This window comes from Symphodus melops (genome assembly GCF_947650265.1).
Source record: "Symphodus melops genome assembly, chromosome: 13".
Lineage (NCBI taxonomy): Eukaryota > Metazoa > Chordata > Actinopteri > Labriformes > Labridae > Symphodus > Symphodus melops.
This window is the reverse complement of record NC_136703.1, coordinates 6,104,033-6,126,129: the sequence shown is the minus strand read 5'-3', so window position 1 is coordinate 6,126,129 and position 22,097 is coordinate 6,104,033. Positions and strand designations below refer to the sequence as shown.

Below are 22,097 nucleotides of genomic sequence, written 5' to 3'. Positions count from 1 at the left end.
AAAGCACGCATCCCCTGGTGTGATACCAAAATATTGGGTGAAACTTTTCAAAATGCGAGTGCTGTACTGCTGGCGAATATTTTCAAAAACACACGATAAACAATGCTACAGAATGAGGCACTGTTGGACAAGCTGCTGTATGTGTGTGTGTGTGTGTGTGTGCGTGTGTGTGTGTGTGTGTGTGTGTGTGTGTGTGTGTGTGTGTGTGTGTGATGAACATTGTCTTCTTGCCTCAATTCCACAGATTTACCAAACTCCACAAAAATGTGTGTTTTTTTTTTTTTAGTCATGTATGCTTATTTACATCTTCTAAGGGCTAATCTTCTGCTTCTTCCAGAACATTGTGCGGGGAAGCAGTGTGCTGTTGGGTCCTGGTACCTCTGGGCTTTGGCGGGCTATCGCTCAGAGTCAGAACCACGTCCCAGGCGGTGGTCCGGCTGAGTTGACGGATCTGCTGGAGCAGTACGCCCAGAATGTAGCCCAGAACATGAAGCTCACCTACCTCAACCCCGTGGCGCTGGTTGCTCCAAACATTGGTGAATTCAGAATGACCACACACACACACACGCACGCACACACATACACACACACACACACACACAAACACACACACGCACACACACACACACACGCACACACACACACACACACACACACACACACACACACACACACTCTGAGTCACAGTCAGACACACTGAGTCACAGTCAGACATGATACAAAAGCCCAAGTCAGAAGCAATAAAAGAGAATAAGACTGTAATAAAATCGTAATCTTTACACACGATTTGCAGCGCTTTTCTCATAATGCTGTAAATCACTGCTGTGAAATCAGCTAGAATGACTCATTGTAAAGCGGGAGATGAAAAGCGCGAATGCAAATGATGATGGCAGAGCCACAGAGCTGGCAGCACCACTCCAAATTTCACACTCTCTCGCGCGCACACACATTTGTAGCAGCTAATGCTTCGAGTACATGCACAAAACGCCTTCAGCACCGTAGCACTAGCCAGCATACATCATTTAGTTTCACTGGTGCCAAATCCTATCAAGATCACACACACACTCACATACACTCATGAAAACACACACAAACACTGATTGACTTTGTACAGTTAGAAAATACTTGAATCATGTATCATTTTAAATAAACAGACAGCTCAATATCTGTTGTTGTCACACAGAAGCAAACTCTCATGCTCATGCAGATTTCAAATTTTACCTGGGCAGGTTTGGCCCTCTGCCTTGTGTCATTTGGTTTCTGGCATCATTTTTCTTGTACATACATCCTTTTTAATTTTTTTTCTCTTTTTGGACCAGTGGCAACAACCAGAGTTGTTCAAATAGAAACAGCAGCTCTACAGGGCTGAAGCGATACTGCTACGTTCACACTCAGATAATGCTCGTAGCTACTGACACAGATTAAATTCATATACAATACCTCACTCCTGAAACGTACCAATCTATAATCACCCAAAACTGAATCTCCCTAACAAGTCTATTCCACCCATGAGATGGGAAAACTGACTTGAAGAAATACATGCACGCTTGCAAAGCATTGGCTGCTGTTTTTCGTAATAACTCTTATCTTCCATGTTAAAGCTTCCCTCTTTGGAATACAGCCAACATCCTGTTAAATAACCTTTAACAGGGCCTGATGCAGATTCCCAGATGGAGAACTTAGAGTTAGCAGCAGCCATAAAGGCAGAAGGAATAAGAAGTATAGCCAATGCTGAATTTCACACTCCTACACATTAAAACAGACAGTTGGGATAGCGTCAATAACCATTGAAAGGATATAGATGGACCTGACACACATCCATCTGTTAGCTTTAATAAATGAGTTCCTTTTAAGATGTTTTGTGGTTGTTATTTGAAAGCCAAGTCTACACTTTTTTCTATACTAATGGACCATTTGTTTAGCTTTATAAATGCTCATTACAGACTTTAAAATCAGAAAGCAGATCCATATTCTCCACATACGGAGACACTCTCACACCACATTTCTGTTACGGTTATCGTGAGTGATTTCTCTCATCTCTTTGTATTGAGTGTGGTTCCTCTTCTGTTCACTGGGTCAGGTGTTAACTCATTTAAGAACCCTCCATAATGACCGTGTGCCTCCTGTTGGTCACCTCATTTCCCATAATTCAACAGTTCTTCTGCTCCTGTCTCTGTGTTTTATTGATTCTGAGCTGACTCCCCAAACCCACAGGGAATAAAATGGTGTTTTGACAGAGGCAGTTCAGGTGTGACCTTACATTGTTTTTTGGAAATGAAAATGAGTTGTAAGATGAACTACCATAATCCTAATAACACCGTTTTTAATACATTTGGTTCTTTGGAAGTCTAAAGTGTTGTGTAGATATTAGCTGAAGGAGGCAGCTTTATTGCTTAAATGTTCATATTATTTTCAATAAAGATTTGATTTATGTTTCAAATGTTCTGTTGGAGCAGCAAGTTTTGCAAACATGCATAATAAATATTTTAATTTTGAGACATTAGTATTCATAGTATTTTAAAACGGGGTGTACGTAAATTATGTTCATTAGTTTAAAGCTTTTGTTCTGATACTGATTTTCCACCTCTTTTTTGTATCCTGAAATGCGACATGAAAATAAATGAAAGAGAGACTTGAATTTAGAAAGATAACGGTGTTAATGTGCTTTTTTCTGCTTTTTTTTTGTTCATCAGTCATGAATCTAGACCGTGTGGAGAACCAGACTCATGTGCGACGGCGTTTCCCACGTTACCACTCTAGCCTGTTTCGCGGTCAAGTTCTGTGGGATCCTTACACCCATGTGATACTGCCCCCTGCTGCCCTGGTGCCCCAACGACAGCAGCAACACAACTGGAAGGAGAAGGAGCGGACGGAGAAAGAACGTAAGAACAGGAACATAAATTAAGAAAGCAAGTGGCTAAAATTAAGAGAAGACTCACAAAAAGCCTTCCCCATTTCAGCTTCAACCCCACAGGCCGCTGGTTCAGCCCCCGTCAGTATCACAGCCAATCAGACAGGAGAGTACACCGCAGCCAGACGGGCTGTTTCTCTGCCTGAGCCGCCCATCACCATTGTAATCATGTTGATCTATCGCAGCCTGGGCGCCGCCCTCCCTCCAAAGTACCACACAGACAGACGAGGAGTGAGGTAGGAATCAATCACTCTCTGAACAATAGAAATCAGATAATAGCACATCTGGATCCTTAAAGGGAGTGAACATATTGGATGTGCAAATCCAGATACCTATTTGTGTTTTAGAGTTAAACAGAGTTCCTTAATATCCTTTTTATATAATGCATTTTGTCTGCATAACATAATGCTGAAGATGTCTTTAATTGGGTTCATTTGAAGCTGCAAACTCCCAGAGTTTAACAAAGACATGATAATAGATGCCATTAATCATTTAGTGAGAAACACAGGAAAACAATAAGGGCATTTTTGAATTGCTTACCCTGTGTTTCCAACCGACAAAGGTTTGTATTAATGGGGCTTTGAAACGCGCAGAGAAGCAGCACCACCTCATATTTGAGAAAATGGAATTAAAAAAGTGTGTTGTTTTAGTATGAAAACTGTCCTGTGTTTTTCCTGCTTATGGGATCTTTGGATTTTTCCTCTCCCCCTCTGTTCTTCCACTCACCACCTCAGTGTGCAGGTTCAGTAGGTTTCATTGAAAAGTCCTTTAAATCTCATTCCTGTATACTCTGCTTGTTTTAGCCTTTTTCCCCCATTCTGACCAGGATCTCAAACTCGACCTTTGGTCTCATCTATTTTATACATGTTAACCCTGAGCTCTGTCCTCCAGGCTTCCCAGACACCCGGTAATGAACTCCCCGGTTGTCAGTGTCTCTGTCTACAACAACCAGACGTTTGTATCGGGACACTTGGACCAGCCCATTCTGCTTGAGTTCAAGCTGCTGGAGACAGCAAACCGCAGCAAGCCCCTGTGTGTGCAGTGGAACCACAGCAACCAGTGAGTACAGATTACACTGAACGTTCGTTAAGATATTCCTTCATGCGTTATGTAAGTTTTCTGTTGGAGCTATAAAAACCTCAACTGTGTAGGGACATAAATAATTCAGGGATATTACAGGAAGGTGAATCAGGTTTTTGTCTTTGTATCATTACAAAATTGATCTTCATTTATAATCCCCTTAATCTGCCTCTCTCTCTCTCTCTTTCTCTTTCTCTTTCTCTCTCTCTCTCTGCAGGTACGAGATAGGTGGTTGTTGGACAGTCAGGGACTGTATGGTGGTGTACAGGAACACCTCTCATGTCCGCTGTCAGTGCCAGAGACTGGGCACATTTGGCGTGCTGATGGACAGTTCGCACAGAGAGGTCAGTGTCGAAATGTTTATGTCTAACATCCTATTTGCAGTTTGCTGTCAGGGATCTTGCAGTGCAGGAATACTTTAGTACACCAGCGTGTCAGTTTTCTTCTTTTTCATGTTTAACGTCTTATCTGATGATTGCTCGGATTTAGCGTAAGAAGTTTGAAATCTAGAGATTTAAATCCCGACTGACACTCTAAAGGCTAAAGGGAGTCTTGTTCCAGCTGTAGAAGATGGTTTATCATGGTCATGGTTTAATACGAGAATAACACCCAGCATACTAAGAGATGATGTATCAGACCTTTGTCAAACAGGAACAGAAGCCTCATGCCTAACAATGAAAAACAGAAGTCCTCTCTCTCCGACTCCTTATTGAGTCCTTTATATTTCCCTTTTGAAAATCAGACAGTGTGTTGTGCATACATACTGTATGCTTTTCTTGTTTAATCTCAAACAATCTAATAGCTGGTGCAAAATTCCTTCTCCCAGCTTATTTAAATTCTTTCCAAATGATTTGACAGCTTTGCTATAAAAATGGTCCTGTCATCCTCAGTGTGAAGAAAGGAGGGCAGATGGGAAACCAGACTAAAATAGCTTCATTTCAACATGTTAAATTGATTCAGTTTCATGTCTTTGCCTCATTTCACCATGTGATGTTCATCTTTTGCAAAGACGTATTCTCTCCCTCCTCGTGTCTGTGCTGCCCTGCCTCTCTTATTCCTATTTTCCTTCTCCGCGACTCCTCCTCCTCCTCCTCTCCTCCGCCCCTGTCTTTTCATCATGACCCAGCACTAAGATGTAAATCCAGTAATGCCCCCTCTCTGTCATCTCTCCCTTTGTCACACCTCTCTATGAGCAGCAGCTGGAGGGGGATCTGGAGACACTGGCCCTGGTCACCTACTCCTCTCTCTGTGTCTCCATGCTGGCTCTCCTCCTCACTGTCCTGGTGCTCTCGTGCCTCCGAGGCCTCAAGTCCAACACCAGGAGCATCCATTCAAACACAGCAGCAGCCATGTTTTTGTCTGAGCTGGTGTTTCTACTTGGAGTCAACCAGACTGAACAACAGGTAGATACTGAAAGGGTTTTGTGTGCTTGGATTTCAGAAGGCTTCTAGAAGATTAGACCACGGACTCGTGCTCTGTATGCTCAAACTTCCAAACATTATGATCCTCTATATCACAATTTTTTTTTCTATCCTCCAACACTTGAATTGTTTCCTCCACTGGCTTTTTTTCTGCCAATTAATTTTCCTCTCCTGATTCCTGACTCTTTTCTCCCCCGGTTTTATATTTATTTATATATATATATCTCGCACGTGTGTGTTTAATGAACAGCGATCCCTACTAAAAAAAAAAAAAAAAAAAAAAGGTGCTCAGTCAGCATGAAATCCAATTAATGAAGCTGTAACCTCAACAAAATGAACTCCACTGCTCTTAACAGTGTGACCGGTAACTTCTAGCTGAACAATATGTTCTCTAATTCATGTACATCATGCTTGGGAGAGCATGTTAGTGCTAGCAGCAGTTGTGTGGGTTTGTGTGCATCTTTTTTTCGGTGTGTAACTGTTAGTGTTGGTATTAATGTGTGTGGGGGTGTGAAATGTATCATCTGGCCTTTTTCCTGACAAGGCAGCTGCTATTTCGATGTTGTCTCTGGATGTATAGTTGGGAATATATGCCGAGCGTCCTTTAAGCCGAGAAAACTTGCTTGAATTACTGCTGTCCTTAACTTTCAGATAGTATTCAGCTGTTTAATAGACTGTGTGTGTTATCAACTGTATGCTGGCGTGAAGAGCTGTTGGCCGCGAGGCCAAGCTGTTCTGAATGAGCTTTCCTTGAGCATTTTAAGCATACAGTAAATCTACTTTGGTGTGTTTTAACTTGATTTCAGTTTTCTGAGGATGGTTTCAGTAATGCCTCTCAGTTTCCAGAAACCACCTGTTTGAAAATCCCAAACCAGAGCATTTTAAAGCTGTTTTTTGTCGTTGGTTTAGTCTTTGCTTTTACTCTTGACAAACACCCAGAAATTCTTGGAAGATAGCGACTTCACTTCCAGATGTGAAGGAGCTGTATTTTGTGCCACTTCAGTTTAAATGGCATCTCATCAGTTTGAGCAAACAGACTAAAGGCTTTAGAGTTCAAATCGCCCACTTCAGACATCCTTGATCATCTGGCAGCTTGAGGGTGATTTCTCTGAAAGCTTAAATGCTAATGTTCTGCATTATTCATGGCGGAAGTTCAACGTTACTGTCAATCCAAACAGCAGCCCTTTAAACTGACAAAAGTGATTTGGAACTTTATCTCCTGCCTTAACAAAAACTAGGATTAACAAACGACAATACGATTGGTTAGACTTTAGGGAACTATATTCTCAGAGATCACACTTTTAGCAATGATTTAAAATCCTCTGAGCTTAAATGCAGCATCCAGCCTGTGTACATTAATTCTGTTTCATTGATATTCCAAAAGATAAAATAAATTGCATTTAATGTGATCTCATGAGTTCCTGAATCCCCTTTGAAAATAATCAGGAGACAAGTTAGCCTGAGATTATGTTACACTGTACATGAAGACTTTGAGACATTGAAGCACAGAAACTGCTCAGGAAATCAAAGTTCCTGCCAGCTAGTTTTACTCTGAGATGATTCCTATCCTCGTGGTGCTAACTGATGTTCCCGTACAAGCAGTTAGGAAAATACTCTTGGGTGTTATTGCCATAATTCAACAACATTCATTTACACTCAAATCTGTTGGTTTGTGCATTTCCTGGAGGTAAACGTTAATACTGCGTCATAAACCCTCTTCATTAGTCGCTTTGCTTATTTAATCATGAATGCCTCTTATTTCATTTAGAACACCTGATGTGTCGCAATAAAAACATGTCGAGATGTTTCCTCTGCAGCGGTCATAAAATCAATACAAATGATTCAATTTTCATCTCCCTTTCTTCACATTTCCCTCCACTCTTTCTTTCTCATTTCTGGCTCTGCATTTATCCTTCTCCTTTGATCTTTCTTTCATTCTTTCTTTCATTCTTTCTTTCTTTGCTTCATCTTTCCTCCCCTCCATTATTCTTAATCATTCTGTTTCTCTTTCCCTCCAGTTCCTGTGCACGGTTGTTGCCATCTTACTGCATTACTTCTTCATGTCCACCTTTGCCTGGATGTTTGTGGAGGGCCTTCATATCTACCGCATGCAGACTGAGCAACGCAACATCAACTTCGGTGCCATGAGGTTTTACTATGCCATCGGCTGGGGCGTGCCTGCCATCATCACAGGTAACACACGGACACGTTCGCAGACATGCAAGATCTTTGTCTGAAATGTATCTGTGTACACACATTTATGCACACTGTCATATTAGCGCTTAAACGCACACGCACACTGACAATGAGTCTGGCTGCGTAGATAAGGTGTCCTATTGACATTTGTATTAAACAGGTTTCAGTGACATTTTAATATAGAGACACGAGCACGCGCACACACACACACACACACACACACACACACACACACACACACACACACACAGGCAAAGCAATTATTCTTTGACACATTCTATAAGCAAGTAATATCTGTGCTTACTTCTCTCTGCTTTTTTTACACAAACACATTTTGGGTTCCATCTTAACACAGGCATGCCGTCAAATCTCCTCCATCTGATTCTGTCACCCTGGCGCACACACAGTACACACAAACACACAAACAAACACTGACCACTGCCTCACCTTGCCTGAAGAAGAGAAACGTCTCCCACAAGACACACACACCTGCACACACACACTGGCTGCATCTTCTCTTACCTGCAGACCTGAGGCGTATTTGTCTGACTTTTCGTCTTTGTTGAGGTACTTCCTGTCAGTATTACTTCTTCACTCACTTCAAGTCACTCACTTCACTTCCACACACCACTGTCAGAACAATCCCACTGCTGTCCAAACAGGATCCAGAAAGAACAGAGACTTCACTCTTCACGGATGAGTCACTAACCACTCATCTGCTTTAATTGCCTGTTTTTGTTTGCTCATCGATTAGTTGCTCTGCATTGATCATCAACAAACAATAATGGCCTATTAACAATCATTTTTTACAAACACATCTGTTATAGTGCAAATTAGCACTGATCTACTTGAAGCAGCACCTTTGTGGATAATTAGATTTTAAGTAAGCACCCATTTTCCAGAAAAGAATCCTAACTTGGGAAAGTAACTTAAAAAAGCTCCTGTCGTTTGCCTCAGTACTTATAATAGTGTACATGTAAATTAGTGATGCTGTGTAAGAGGAAACAACTTGCAGATTTCAGAACTTTTTTTAATGTATACACAATTTGCTAATTAGTTCTTGAAAGGCAACAGACTCAACAGTTGATATGTAGGATGTCATCAACAACACATCGGTCTGTTCAGTCCAGGCTTACAGATCTTTGAGCTGGCAGTGATTTCATATCTGGTGTGGTGTTTAGCTTGGAGCTTTGTGAGATTATAATTGCTATTTTCTATGGTTAAAGTTTTCCTTCCTGTACATAAACTACATCTCGCTGCCATATTCGAGACACAAAGGTCACACTTGAATGATAATCAACGTATGTGTGTGTGTTCACTGCACACGACATTCTACAAGCTACTGTGCTGACGTTAGCGTAACCTCGCCCACCAAGTCAATAAAACCTTTATGTTGTTTTGACCGTTTCATAAAGCCAAAAGTATAATGTTTCTGTGATTCACTTGGTGTTGAGTTTATAAAATAGTTCTGATTAAGATGGAAAGAGCAGTAAATGGATATGTAGCATCAGTTCACATTAGAAACCAGAAGTGAACAACATATATATAATCAGATCCCACATGTATTGTGACTAAGGCTCAGGTGTTGATTACCTCCAGCAGGATGTTTTGCTCTCACAAAATTAATAATAATAACTACCTTGCTGTAATTATGACATGCTCTGATATGTCCCGCCAGTGTCGATCAAGTCGATACTGTCACAGACTGCACTGCCTCCCTTCCTCTCTCTCTCTCTGTGACTGACAGAGGAGATCTTAGAGGAGATGTTCCCGTCTCATCCGACTGTCTGTCTCTTCCTTGTAGGCTTGGCAGTGGGATTGGACCCAGAGGGCTACGGGAACCCAGACTTCTGTTGGATCTCTATCTATGACAAACTCATCTGGAGCTTTGCTGGTCCCATCGCCATCGTCATCCTGGTAACTGTCTCCCTGAATGTCTGACATTTTGTCGTTGGATATCATGCACACAAACCTGGAAAATAAATAAGACGGTTACTGCTGTATGCTCAGAAAAAGGAGCGGCATCATAAAATCACTTGAAAGTGGCAGATTTCCATGAAGAAATTATTTCAATGTAATGACAAAAAAAAAAAAAAAACAAGTGGCAGCTTTCAAAGTTAAACTTTAAAAAGATGACCCACTTAATCTCGGGGTTACCAACATTTTACTTCCCTGCCTTATCAGGGAAAAACTTTCAAATCCTACCTTTTATTAATCTTTAAATATTTTATTCTGCAATTTCCGTCCTTCAATTTCATCGATTTGTAATAAATAAATCGAGAAACACTGAATCTCCAAATTTGCATTTCTTTTCTTGAAACTAATACAGTTCAGATGGTCATTGATCTCCACTGATTATGTTTCATCTAAATTTCTTCTATGAGGTTACTAACAACAGCTTTGAATTTGATGTGTACAATGTTGCCTTACCATTTGTTTTGCCCCCTCGATCCAGATGAATGGAGGGATTTTTATGATTGTAGCCAAGATGTCCTGCAATCCATCTCAGAAGGAGACCAAGAAGCTGCCTGTCATGTGAGTACATACTTTCAATATGTACGGCTGGTACGGAGGATCATGTATGAGGACTATAGGGCCTTTTAATGGAACAGAAATCACAGGACGTAACAATGGTTGTGCAATTTTTAGTTTTTTTTAATAGAAATGAAGCTGAAACAGTTTGTTGCTTAAAAGAAAATACCTTTTAAAGTACAAGACAACATGTATCTAATAAAAGCTTTCAAAGCAGATCATAAAGGTCACATGACATGAACGAATCATAAACACTATTCCTGTTCAGTTTTTTAATTGATTTGTGACTGTTAACTTATTGACAGGAATCTTATCTGTTATCCCTCTGTCTCCGTCAGTCAGCGGTGAATAAGTAGACTGGGATCATTTCAGGCCGTATCATTTCTCAAATCCTTTCTACATGAAGTAACTGATGATGTGTGAATCAGTTTGCCCTCTTCTGTCTCATGAATCAATCAAAGGATTTCTGTGTCCTCCTGTCTCTGCTTGCTCTAACTTCCTCTCACTCTTTCCTATTTTGTGCAATTCACTTCTTAAATGTCATCGATACATCAATCATTTGGCATCAATCAAGTGGCGGCCGTTTTAAATGAATCCATGTATCACGCCCACGCATGTATGAAATCACAAGTAGTTACGCCAGCAGGGTAGTTTTCAGTATCATTATGAATATGAGATGTTCCCAGTTACAGCTTGACCATCCTCTTTACACAGAGGAGGCTATTTTGAAACCATGAACTCTTCCTGGTGTACCCAAGTCTAACCTTTGACCCTCACACTGCTCTCTGGGTTTCTTTTCTTCAGTGCTACTATTCGCGATGCCTTCATGCTGCTGCTTGTAGCCACCTCCACCTGGCTGTGTGGCCTCATGGCTGTGAACAACAGCATCCTTGCTTTCTACTACATATTCAATGTCCTCTGCTTGGTGCAGGTATGAAAGACGTTCATGTTTTGAAGCTGGTGATTTCATTTTATTTATTTTGCAGGACTAATAATGAAAAGTGATGTTGAGAACTGAAACTAAACGTGTGCTTGCTGTTCATGGTTTCTCTCTGTGTGCCTGTCTACCTCTCTCTACTAGGGTCTGTCGGTGATGCTGGTCTTCACTGTGTTCAACGCAGAGGTTCAGGAGGCCTGGAGTGTTGCCTGTTTGGGAAAGAAGAGCCCCGGAGAAGACCCACCAAGACCACCTCAGAACACTGTGAGTTACATCGCCTTCAGCCGGGTGCTTTGTGCTCCTCCAGCTCGTCTTGCTGCAAGCATGCAAAAATACAACAGAAAATACAAAAAGTAACGAAAACTGTTTTTGATCATTTACATGTGCAGTGATGATAAAAATATGACTCACTGCACAATAACAAGTGTGACTCTAAGTAAGGCTGTAAATCGCCTCACTGCCGATTCCAAAGCCATTAACTATTTCTAGAGGCCGAATTCTTACTCTGCCCATTAGTGGGCGAGCACAAAGCCCTCCTGCCCTCAATTCCTCCTTCCTTCCCTCCATCCATCCATCTTTCCTGTCCTCCTTCTCTCCCCTGGTTGTGCCTTTAGGGTTTGTCGGTGACCCACTTCAAACAATATACCAACCAAGGGAGCCATGCTTACTCTTTAGCCCACTTTTACAAAAGCACTGTCCAGTCGTGTGTGTGTGTGTGTGTGTGTGTGTGTGTGTGTGTGTGTGTGTGTGTGTGTGTGTGTGTGTGTGTGTGTGTGTGTGTGTGTGTGTGTGTGTGTGTGTGTGTGTGTGTGTGTGTGTGTGTGTGTGTGTGTGTGTGTGTGTGTGTGTGTTCCATGGCTATGCAGTATACTCAATACTGTATGTTTCCTAGATGAAGGTCATCATGATTTAGTTTGTGTTGTATGTATTTAGTGACTGTGGATGAGATCATACATGCAGTAGATTACTCCATGCTTTTAACTCTCTTCCCTCATTTCCACCAAAGACAGAAGGGGACAGATGATTGTACTTTTTCAAAAGTATTTTTAGACTCACAGATCTATTGTGCTGTTTTTTTTTTTACCTCAGATGGACTGTATGTATAAATGATCACCTGTGCATACTCTTCCTCCTGCTTTAAATCAAACTGTATAATTTACGAGTTATTTATAGCTACAATGGCCTCACACAGGATAAAAACAAAACGTTGTGTCCCATTTACATGCAAGGCGCTTCAGCGCTAGCCGAGGCTGCTTTTCAGTTCTGCACCCAAACTGCATTCAGCTGCTATGACAACCCCATTTTGTCTCAGAAAACTACAAAGGTTGTAGTTATTCCCAGTGTCTCACATAGTTCTGAAACATGTGTTGTATTAGGAAGTAAACTGAATAAATTATTTACTTTAAAGAAGCCCTATGTGGAAAAAAAAAGGTTAGAATTGGAAAGAGATCAGAGAAGTTAGCCGACAACGAGAGTTGGATTTTAACTCTTCAACTGTTTAGTTATTTGTTTATTAAACAACCAGGTTTGGTACAAATGTATCAGTTGTCAAAGAGCAAGGGAGGATTTATGGCAACAAATCATAAAAAGAGACAACAGTGTGCATTTATAATCAGATCTACTTAGTTGCTGATAGTTGTTACCTTCCTCTCGTCCTTCATGTGTTTCTGTATATGTGTGTGTGTTCAGGCTCAGAACCCTTATCACAATGCGTCGCTGTTGGAGCAGAGCGGGCTTCACCGCATCACTCTGGGGACTTCTACTATCTCCTCTGTCAGCTCTGCCAGGTATATAAACACACACACACACACACACACACACAAAATGCTCTCACATTCAAACTTTTAACAAGATGCTTGAAATTAATTTGGATGGAAAACTTCTAATACAAAAGCAAATAAATAAAATCTGTCAGCTGCGAGTCTTTCTCTGTGACTCTGATTTGGGATAAAATTGCTTCAGGGGGGATATTCCCTCTCTAATGAAACCATGCGGTGTACTTTATGGGTCAGTGGGATAAGGATAAGGAAGGACATGATGGAATAGTGTCATGTACTGTATGTAGAGCAACACTAATGCACTCTGAGAGTGGCTGTTTGTGACTTGGTTGCTCAGCGATTGTCCTTCCTGTCTGTCTTTCTTACAGTACATACTGTGTGTGTGTGTGTGTGTGTGTGTGTGTCGCTGCTCTCTTTTTGAAATCGGTTTTGGCCTTTGTCAGCCTGCCTTCAGTGTACTAAATGCCTGTGGTTGTCTGTGTGCGTCTATGTGTCCTCATTATTATCCTTTTTTCCCTGTTAGAGAAAATCTTCTGGCTCGCCAGACTCTGGAGCAAAACATCGTCAACACCGGAGCCACAGACCTGGATGTGGCCATGTTCCACAGAGACGGAGGTATACACGTATACACACACATACACATACTCTGTGTGAATGAAGAACAAGCCGATAACTCTTTTTCCCTTTATTCTCTTTCCTCTTCTCTCTCTTCCCTCGCTCCCTTGTCTTCATCTTCCAACCATCTTCTCCCAGGTGAAGATTCGGATTCAGACTCAGACCTTTCCATGGAGGAAGAGCGCAGTCTCTCCATCCCCTCCTCGGAGAGCGATGACAACGTCCGACTCCGCGGGCGCATCCAGCGGCGATTCAAACGCTCCAATCACAGTGAGCGTCTGCTCACAGAGACGACCCAAAACGGCACCAAAGGTTCTGATTCGACCGATTTTTGAAACAATCTTACAACATTTTCTCACTTTAGTTTGTCTAACGAGGGATTTAGATAGATGATAGATAGATAGATACTTTATTGATCCCGAGGGAGATTCAAGGCATCCAGTAGCAGTATACAGACAGGCAGGACACAAGACATTAGTTACAATACACACCCGCTGTCCCCCCTCCCCTCTGTATACAATAATCCCCCAGACAAGATTTAGCAGCCCCTATGTGACTAAGAATAAACATAATTATATGTTAAACCTGTGCAGTTAGCATTAGCAATTAGACTTAAAACTTATATAGCATAATGTACATAACCTGTGAGGAGAGAAAAACATGTGTTGGTTAAAAGAGACCTGTAAACAGTTATAGAGCCTTAGAAACAAAGTGCTGGCCTTCTAGAAACTAGTTACATGTGCATGTACAGAGGTGTTTGAGCTTATGCCAGAGGTGTGAGTACAGTCGTTAAACAGTCAATGCAGGAATGTAAATTGGCTCACCAACTTAAAGGAGCAGTGATTAGCATTAAGTGTCCTAGACAATAAGCTGAAACCAGGAGTGATTTGGGTGATTATCATTAAGTACCCAACTATTGAGGAGCAGATTAGCATTAAGTGTTGAAGACAATAGTGTGAATTTTTTAAGCATTTATTGTTTTCTCACTGTCAGCAATTATTTGGAGTCTAGCTGTTGGACAATTAAACAACTGATTGAACCTGAAGCCAATTAGATTTTTTTATGGTTCCATCAAATAGTCACATAGAAAACATTACATGTATGAAGGAAAGGAATACTCTTTATAATTCATTTATGTTTGAAAAATCAAATCTTCAGCATGTGTACGGTGCAACTGGGGTTTAATATTGTATTTAAGAATACCGGTATTTATTTTTCTGGGGTCTCCATGAAGTCTTCATTAACATCATGTCATCAGTCTTTCTCTTCTGCACATTATGGCAGCTGTAATCAGGTTACATTTAAAACAGTCACAAGGTCTCATTTTGTACGAGCTCATTTGATTTGAAGTGGTGTGTAAAGCAACTGTTTAGCAAAGTCATGATTGTTTGTACGGAAGGGAGGATGTGTGGGAAGAATAGCTTTTAAATTCATATTGCCTGGATTCCCTTTGAGTCTTGTGGGTGTGGAGTGTATCTGTGGACAGATCACTACTTCATCACAGGAACAGGCGATGGATAGGAAAACATTAATTTTGAGGTTCCAGAAAAACCTGACATGCATATCGATGTTTGAACAAAACTCACATGTTGGGTGAACACAGAAAGCCCAGCACCACCCAGAGAAACGACGTATATCCCTGCTGTTGTTACAAGTCCTCCCTTTTATCTCAGATGTAAAAAAACAAAACATACAACACACGTAGGCAGGAAGACCGCATACAACAAGCGAAAATGTCAGCGCTGGTTGACATAAATCAATACATACTTTCTTCTGTCCCACACAAAAAGATGTCATGCATAAAACATGGGTTTTTACACCTCAAACCATGTGCTATAAATGTCATGCATGCATAGATGGTTCTCTGTGAAAGGTTTCACTGTGAGCAAAGGCCAGACCTGTGCAGATCTATAAAACCAGTAATCAATTCTGAGCTTAATAAGCCATCTGGATCACATGAACTCTACTCAGGGTAAAACATGGACCAGAGCTGTCAGTAGAACAGAGGAGGACAGGATCCAGATGGCCAGTACAGTCCAATCAATTCGTCAATGCAAGACTCACTTTAGGGATGGAGCAGTGAGGGGCGTGGCCGTTTGTCTGAAAGGTCACAGCATAAAGATGCCGGACTATTCTTTGTGACAAAGTGTGTTTTATACTTCCCTGTTGACCGCTCCACTGAATCAATGAGATGTTTGAAGACTGTCCTGGGGATGTGCATAACTAGCAGCTGAAAAGGACAAACAGTGTAAAGGTTTTCACCTGCCGTTGCAGTGTTTGAAAGCATGTAGAGGGGAAAAGTCTGATAAGAACTTATAACATACAACGTCTTGTTAGACATGTAATGTCTTAAAGTATGAGCATATTTCATTAACTTTTTCACAACCCATTAATGATGAATATGTTTGTAGTGATGATCGAGTGGTCGATATTTTTCCCATCCTTCTTTCCACCTTAACCTTACTTATGATATTGCTTGCCAACACTTTTCCTTTGTCAAAAGTCATGACGTTGACTGAGAAAAAGGTTTCATCCCCTGAACTGTTACTTAAACTGATGTTAGACTTGCGTGTAACCAGAAATCGTTCTCTTTTTTTTTTCCTTGACAGATCTGGATGGCAATGACCTTCTGTCCTATTGGCCAGCTTTGGAGGAGTGTGAGACACACAGTCTGCAGAAATGGGGCTCAGAGCGGCCTCTGGGGGCAGATTACAGCAAGGATGCTGCCAACAACAACCAGGCTGACGCAGCGCTGACCAGTGGGGACGAAAGCGGCCTCACCCAGCCACACAGGCACCGCAAGGGTGAGGGAAACAGAAACCAGACATGTACAAGTGGGAGTCAAAGTCCATGTACTGTATGTGTACACAGACATCGCCAAATAGCTGAGTCTAATTTAGACGTATCGCTCAATCAAAGGCATAATTGTATTAAGCACATGGTTTGAATATTTGGATCCATTTTCTGAATGTACTGTATATTATTCACGTATTCTTAATATTACTATGTCTATAACCTGTGATGTCATTTTTGACTGATGCAGCACCAGTCATCAGACTAAAATTGAGGCATGTTGTCAAGAGGAAGACAGAGGAGATGTCCACTCAGTGAGCTGACTCAGCAAAGTAGCATTAAAGCACTGCTCAATGACTGAGACCTTTTTTTTCCGTTTGCATTACATTGAAATGTTTGCAGTGTGATTAATGCGGCCCAGTTGTGATTCCATAGATGTGTCATTTTTCGTATCCACATACATGAATAATACAAAATACTCTTGTCCCAGCCCCAAGTAGTTTAGTAAAAAGAAATGCATAAATGTACAAAAAAAAAGTAACCTTCCATTAAAACAACCCGACTAGAGACAAAATGTCCTCTAAAATCACATAAAGATGTCCAAGAAGGTTATCACATTGATTTCATGTCGCTGGCTTCTTGACTTTAAATCTAGGTAGAATGAACTTTGATGTTAGAATAACTTCTTATTTTTAAGTTGGGGTCTGAATTTAAGTGCTTGTGAATTCTTCATGCTCTGCACGTCGGTCATCTCATGTGCATATAATCTAAACCTCCAGTTGGATGGCTTCTATGCAGGTCTAAGATTTCCCTAAAAGCATGGGGACATCTTACAGTGTGTATAGCCAGGAAGCTCATATGAGATAGGCTTGTGCACGCACACACACACACAACAACACATGTGGAAAAAAGACACACAGTGAGTGAGTAAGAGATGAAGTCAAAGTAGGAAATCACTCATGTTGCCTGAAAGCGTGGGTGACATTTTCGGGACTATATTTGTACGCAGAACACATTTAGAAAATGTACACACGCACACACTAAAGTGGACGAAGGAGAGAAACGCTTTTTGAAGGTCATGATTAAGTCCAACACATTTCCCCGCCTCTCGTTCTTTGTTTACCCTCACACTCATGTCGTCCTCTCTTCTTCTCGCCTTCTTTATCTCTCCTCCCAGGTATCCTGAAGAATCGTCTCGGCTGTCCGCCTGCCCTCCAGGGTCTTGCTACCATGGGCCGGGTCCCCAGTGATCTCAACTGGTACCGGACCTCTACTTTGGGACACCGAGGTGTTCCTGCAGCCTCTTATGGTCGCATGTACTCTGCCACAGCCGGCGCCAGTGGAGGTTCTGGATCTCTCTCCCAACCCGCTTCCCGTTACTCATCCAGGGAGCACCTTGACTCACTGTCACGGAGGCAGCTGTCCAGGGATCCGCTCGGGAGGCAGACGGTTGGGGGTTCAAGGGACAGGCTGGACTCGCGTGGTTCGAGAGACAACCTCGATCTCTTACCCAGGAGGAGAGAGCTGGGGCAGGGAGCAGGACTCGGAGGCCTCGCCATCGACCACCAGCGAGTCTCATCATCTAGGGAGAACTTGACGGGATCCAGGGACAGACTGGACAACCACCACACCGGCAGCATCCACGCCTCCAGGGAGGACCTGAGTGGAAACGGAGCAGTGGGACCAGGGGTGGAGTTATATCTCGGTGGATCCCGGTCGCATCTCAACTCACTACCACGGCGGCAGGCTTCATCCCGGGAGCACCTAGGGGGGGCGCTGATGAGCAGTAGGTCCAGAGAGCAGTTGGAGACCAATGGAGTCGGAGCTCAGGCTCAGCCATGTCGGGAATGGCTCCGCACTCTGCCTCCCCGTCAGCCCTCGCACCCTGACCAGCCTCCCTCCTCCTCCCCTCCACCCCCAATCTCTGAGGAGCCCCAGGAGCAGCTCTCTGCTCCACCTCACATCAGGGGCCGACTGGACTCAGCACCTCCATGTAGGTACCCAGGTCAGGTCCCCCAAGCTGCAGGTTCAAATCCAAACCCACTAGGCCGACAGCCATCCAGTGAACATCTGGATATCTTGTCCTCCATCCTGGCGTCTTTTAATTCCACTGTTCTAACTCCTCCCCCTGCCGGTTCTAACCCTGGGCCTAATGGCTCTGCCCTCGGACCCTCCCCCTCTCTGCCTCAGTCCGCCACCTCCCACAGTGTGTCTGAAGTCTCCCCTGACTCAGAGTAAGTCCCTCTGTGTGGAAGAGTCTTCCTTGGCTTCCCTTCTCCTCCTATTCCTTTCTTTTCCAGTTCCTCTTTGGCATTCCTTCCTTTTTTTCTTTTCTTCTATTGGTTCCTTTTCTATCTCATCTATCCTTTCATCTCTTCTAAAAATCTTCATCTTGCCATTATATTTGTTTTGTTTTCTTGCTTAATCTCTTATTTTTCCTTCTGCCTCCAAGAGCTTCATTGAATTCTTCATTTATACTTTCATGACAATGTGTTTGCAAATTCTGAAACACCAGAGAAGGTTCCATGATTAACTTTCCTCTCCTTTACCTCAGAGCCAACAGAAGTGAAGGACAGTCTTGATGACAGCCTCCATGTCCCTTTATTCATCGTGACAGTGCTTGGAACACGAGGGACACATTCAAAGGTCATGGATGGCCTTGAACCACTGGGACGCCCTGGGCCATCAGAAGACTACAAACAAACATGGACGAAGGAGACACTGAGTTGGAAAGAAATTAAGACAAGGCGTGTGTCTTGAGGCTCGCGGGCCGTTTTGTACTTTATTAAGGTTTTAAGTCCTACCGCCTTCAATGATGACGTCATTTCTTTGGACAATGAGTCTCCAACCTCTACTACCTAAAACGATTTAAAGACCAACACAAACTCCTCAGATCTCGAACACAAGAGTCAGCTTGATCCAGACAAGTCGATTAAAAAAAAAAAATGCAGACTGTAAATAACATTTTTTATACATTTTGTATCTTTTTCATTGGAGATGAAGAAGAAATCTCTTGTGATGTTTCTTTTTTTTTTTAATGATTGTGTCCGTGTGAGGCTGTGAGTGAGGTTGGTGCGAGTGCAGTCTCTTTTGTTGCGGAGGGATAGATCCCCCCCCCCCCCCACACACACACACACACACACACACATACACACACACACACACACACACACACACACACACACACACACACACACACACACACACACACACTCACACACACACTCACACACACAGAGAAAACAAAATCCCACAAACCTCCTTGTGTGTTCCTCAAAAACTTTCCCTCACATCCATCCACTTTGTGTATAGTGACAGGGGTCCGGCAATAGTATCTGATGAGATTATCGAAACCACATGACATGGTTGGAGGGAAAATATCAAAGAAAGAAGTGATTGTAAATAGAGGATGAAAATATTTTAAGAGAAGAGATTTGATTGAACAAAATGATTGTGCAGAAGAAAAAAAAAGGCCGACATGAAGCTAAAAACACCACGTGGAGGTTCAGCTGTAAAATCTCTGTCGCGAGTATCAAAGTGTCGATCCGTCTGGAGATTGTGCTGTTTTTGTGATCTGCTGTATATGAATGTGACCTTGTCATCTGTCCGTGTATCTCTGTGCCTCGGATCCGGACCATATCAGGGGACGGATATTTCAAAACCACCTTTCAACTTCAGGGGGAAGATACTTGTCTGCTGCATCATAGAACAACCATTCAAAGCCCTTGATGTGCTTTTATACATCTAGACTCAACCTGCTTCCAAAGACACCCCAGGAGCAGCCGAAACAAGTCTCCTTATTTCTGCATATTAATGCAGAAGTTGTCAACATATCCAAGCCAAAGGGACAGCTGCTTCAAATCAGTACATCTCACTAATGTTCTCTAGTTTGCTGTGATGACATTGCATTGTGCTGGGTGGAATTGCATATGATGTAATTTAAGTTTTTGAAATAGTGCCATGAGAAAAAAACAGTGTTTTTATCAATGAGGCCCTCGGTGTTGGTATGTTGGTCATGGAAATTGATTTGGCATTACAGGGAGCTGGAACTGTATCAGAGTGCATCAGCTCATGTCTGTATCACACTAATCCTTTGCCAGATTTTTTTTTCTTGCATGCCTGAACATGGTTGTTTCAACATATCCTTTTTTTTTTTTTAAATGAAGAATCAAGACGAGAGGAGGCACACGATTCCCTTCAGAGCTTTCAAGCTGCCATTGGTGACGTGCCCATCAATATAGCTTTGTTGTCGTCGCGTGTGCAATGATGAGTTTTCTTGAAAGATACAGCGCTGCTGCTTCTGCTGCAACAGTTTGCTGAGGAGATGTCAGCAGTGTCAGCGCTAAAAGCCTCTAAGTGGTTCTGAGATGCAGGTCTTTCCGTCAGCAGCTGCTCCTTTCGTACAGCTGTTGGAGCGAGCGCCATGTTTAAGTGGTAAGGAAACAACAAACATGCATTTGTCAGCAACAGAAAGGGACATTTAATCTACATCAGACTGCAAAGCGAGTTCAGGTAAACAAGTTTTTTTTGTTTGTTTTTTGTCAGATCATAACCCAAAAGCAAATTTGTGTTTTAGATTTTTGGAGCGATATTTGTGTCTGTCTGATTAAACCTCAGTAACAAGGCAAGAATTTAGAAAACAGGCTAACAAGAGGAGCACAACGAGCATGAGAATCAATCCTGAGGTACACAACAAGAAAAGGTTGGGAGGAGAACAAATAGGGTCACAAACAGTTACTGTGAAGGAATGTGTCTGCAGGGAGGAAAGCGTGGACATTACTCATCACAGAGAGGAAACAGAAGAACACACAAAAACACACACATCTCACACACCTTGCCAATGCATATCTCCCATCTCTGACCACCGCTCTGTCACCCTGGGATTTGCTGTGACATGTGAGCCTTTCCGTGACAGTAGTATTGCCAAAAAAAAAAAGGCTCCTGCCGGGGAACACATCCAGTAGTCCTTTAAAGAGACAGCATCCTCGACAAACCACTTTGATTCCTTCTTTTCACGCAGCTGCTCCGTTTCATTTATTTCATCTTCACAAATCAGTTTATCTTCAACTGACAGTATCTTTAACTTGTACAGACATGAGATTTATTTTACTTATCGATTATTTATTGACATTGTGTTGATTATTTACGTTGCCATTTGGTATGACAGAATGCTGAAGATGATGTCTGTGAGAATGTGAGTTTTTTTCTGTCCATCCCTTTTCACATGTGATGTCTAACTGCACAGACGGAAGTTCAGAAGCTGTCTGAAAACGTTCACCTGGCATTATAGTATTTGAATTGGTTCCTTTTTGACTATTGGAGCTAAAATCTTGGCAAACGGGAGGAAAACTAAATGAAAGTTCAGGCCGATATAAATGCAGTTATCGCAAAAAGAAAGACATCAAACTAAGATTTAAAAACTGGATGTAAATCCCGAAAATGTGTCCCAAGTCAAACCTTTTCACTGGGGAAACTCTTGTCCAGACCAATAAGAGCGCAACAAGTGACGGGAGACTCCACGACTGAAAGAGTTCAGTCTAAAATGTTCTGATGTGCACTGACAATAAAAAAACACATAAAGGGCGAGAGATGACAGAAGATACAGAAGGAGAGAGAGCGGAGAAGGAGGAGGGATGGGAGATTGTCTTTGTTAGGTTTGTGTGTTCATTATGGGATGCCTTCTATCCTGCTGTCTGCGAGGGACGGCGGCATGGAAACAGCTGTTCCCCTGTTACCACGGAAACAAGAGAAATGTTGGACATTAAAAAAATGAATTATTCCTACATGGCTGTGTTTGTATTTATTCCGAGTGTGTGTGTGTGCGTGCGTCAGAA

General features: G+C 42.3%; 1 protein-coding gene across 1 annotated transcript in view; it reads left to right on the top strand.

The window, feature by feature from the left end:
* The window catches only part of celsr3 (cadherin, EGF LAG seven-pass G-type receptor 3), a 102,801-nt gene extending 83,326 nt beyond the window's left edge, over window positions 1-19,475 (top strand). The window contains exons 20-36 of the mRNA XM_079359739.1: window positions 338-536; window positions 2,694-2,882; window positions 2,961-3,147; window positions 3,803-3,970; window positions 4,209-4,335; window positions 5,188-5,394; window positions 7,431-7,605; window positions 9,413-9,525; window positions 10,064-10,143; window positions 10,945-11,071; window positions 11,222-11,341; window positions 12,767-12,864; window positions 13,379-13,470; window positions 13,609-13,782; window positions 16,080-16,274; window positions 17,441-18,497; window positions 18,818-19,475. Coding sequence (XP_079215865.1) covers window positions 338-536; window positions 2,694-2,882; window positions 2,961-3,147; window positions 3,803-3,970; window positions 4,209-4,335; window positions 5,188-5,394; window positions 7,431-7,605; window positions 9,413-9,525; window positions 10,064-10,143; window positions 10,945-11,071; window positions 11,222-11,341; window positions 12,767-12,864; window positions 13,379-13,470; window positions 13,609-13,782; window positions 16,080-16,274; window positions 17,441-18,497; window positions 18,818-18,845 — 3,336 coding nt within the window. The 3' untranslated portion in view covers window positions 18,846-19,475. The remainder of the gene's footprint in view (window positions 1-337; window positions 537-2,693; window positions 2,883-2,960; window positions 3,148-3,802; window positions 3,971-4,208; window positions 4,336-5,187; window positions 5,395-7,430; window positions 7,606-9,412; window positions 9,526-10,063; window positions 10,144-10,944; window positions 11,072-11,221; window positions 11,342-12,766; window positions 12,865-13,378; window positions 13,471-13,608; window positions 13,783-16,079; window positions 16,275-17,440; window positions 18,498-18,817) is intronic.
* Window positions 19,476-22,097: the final 2,622 nt, after the last annotated feature.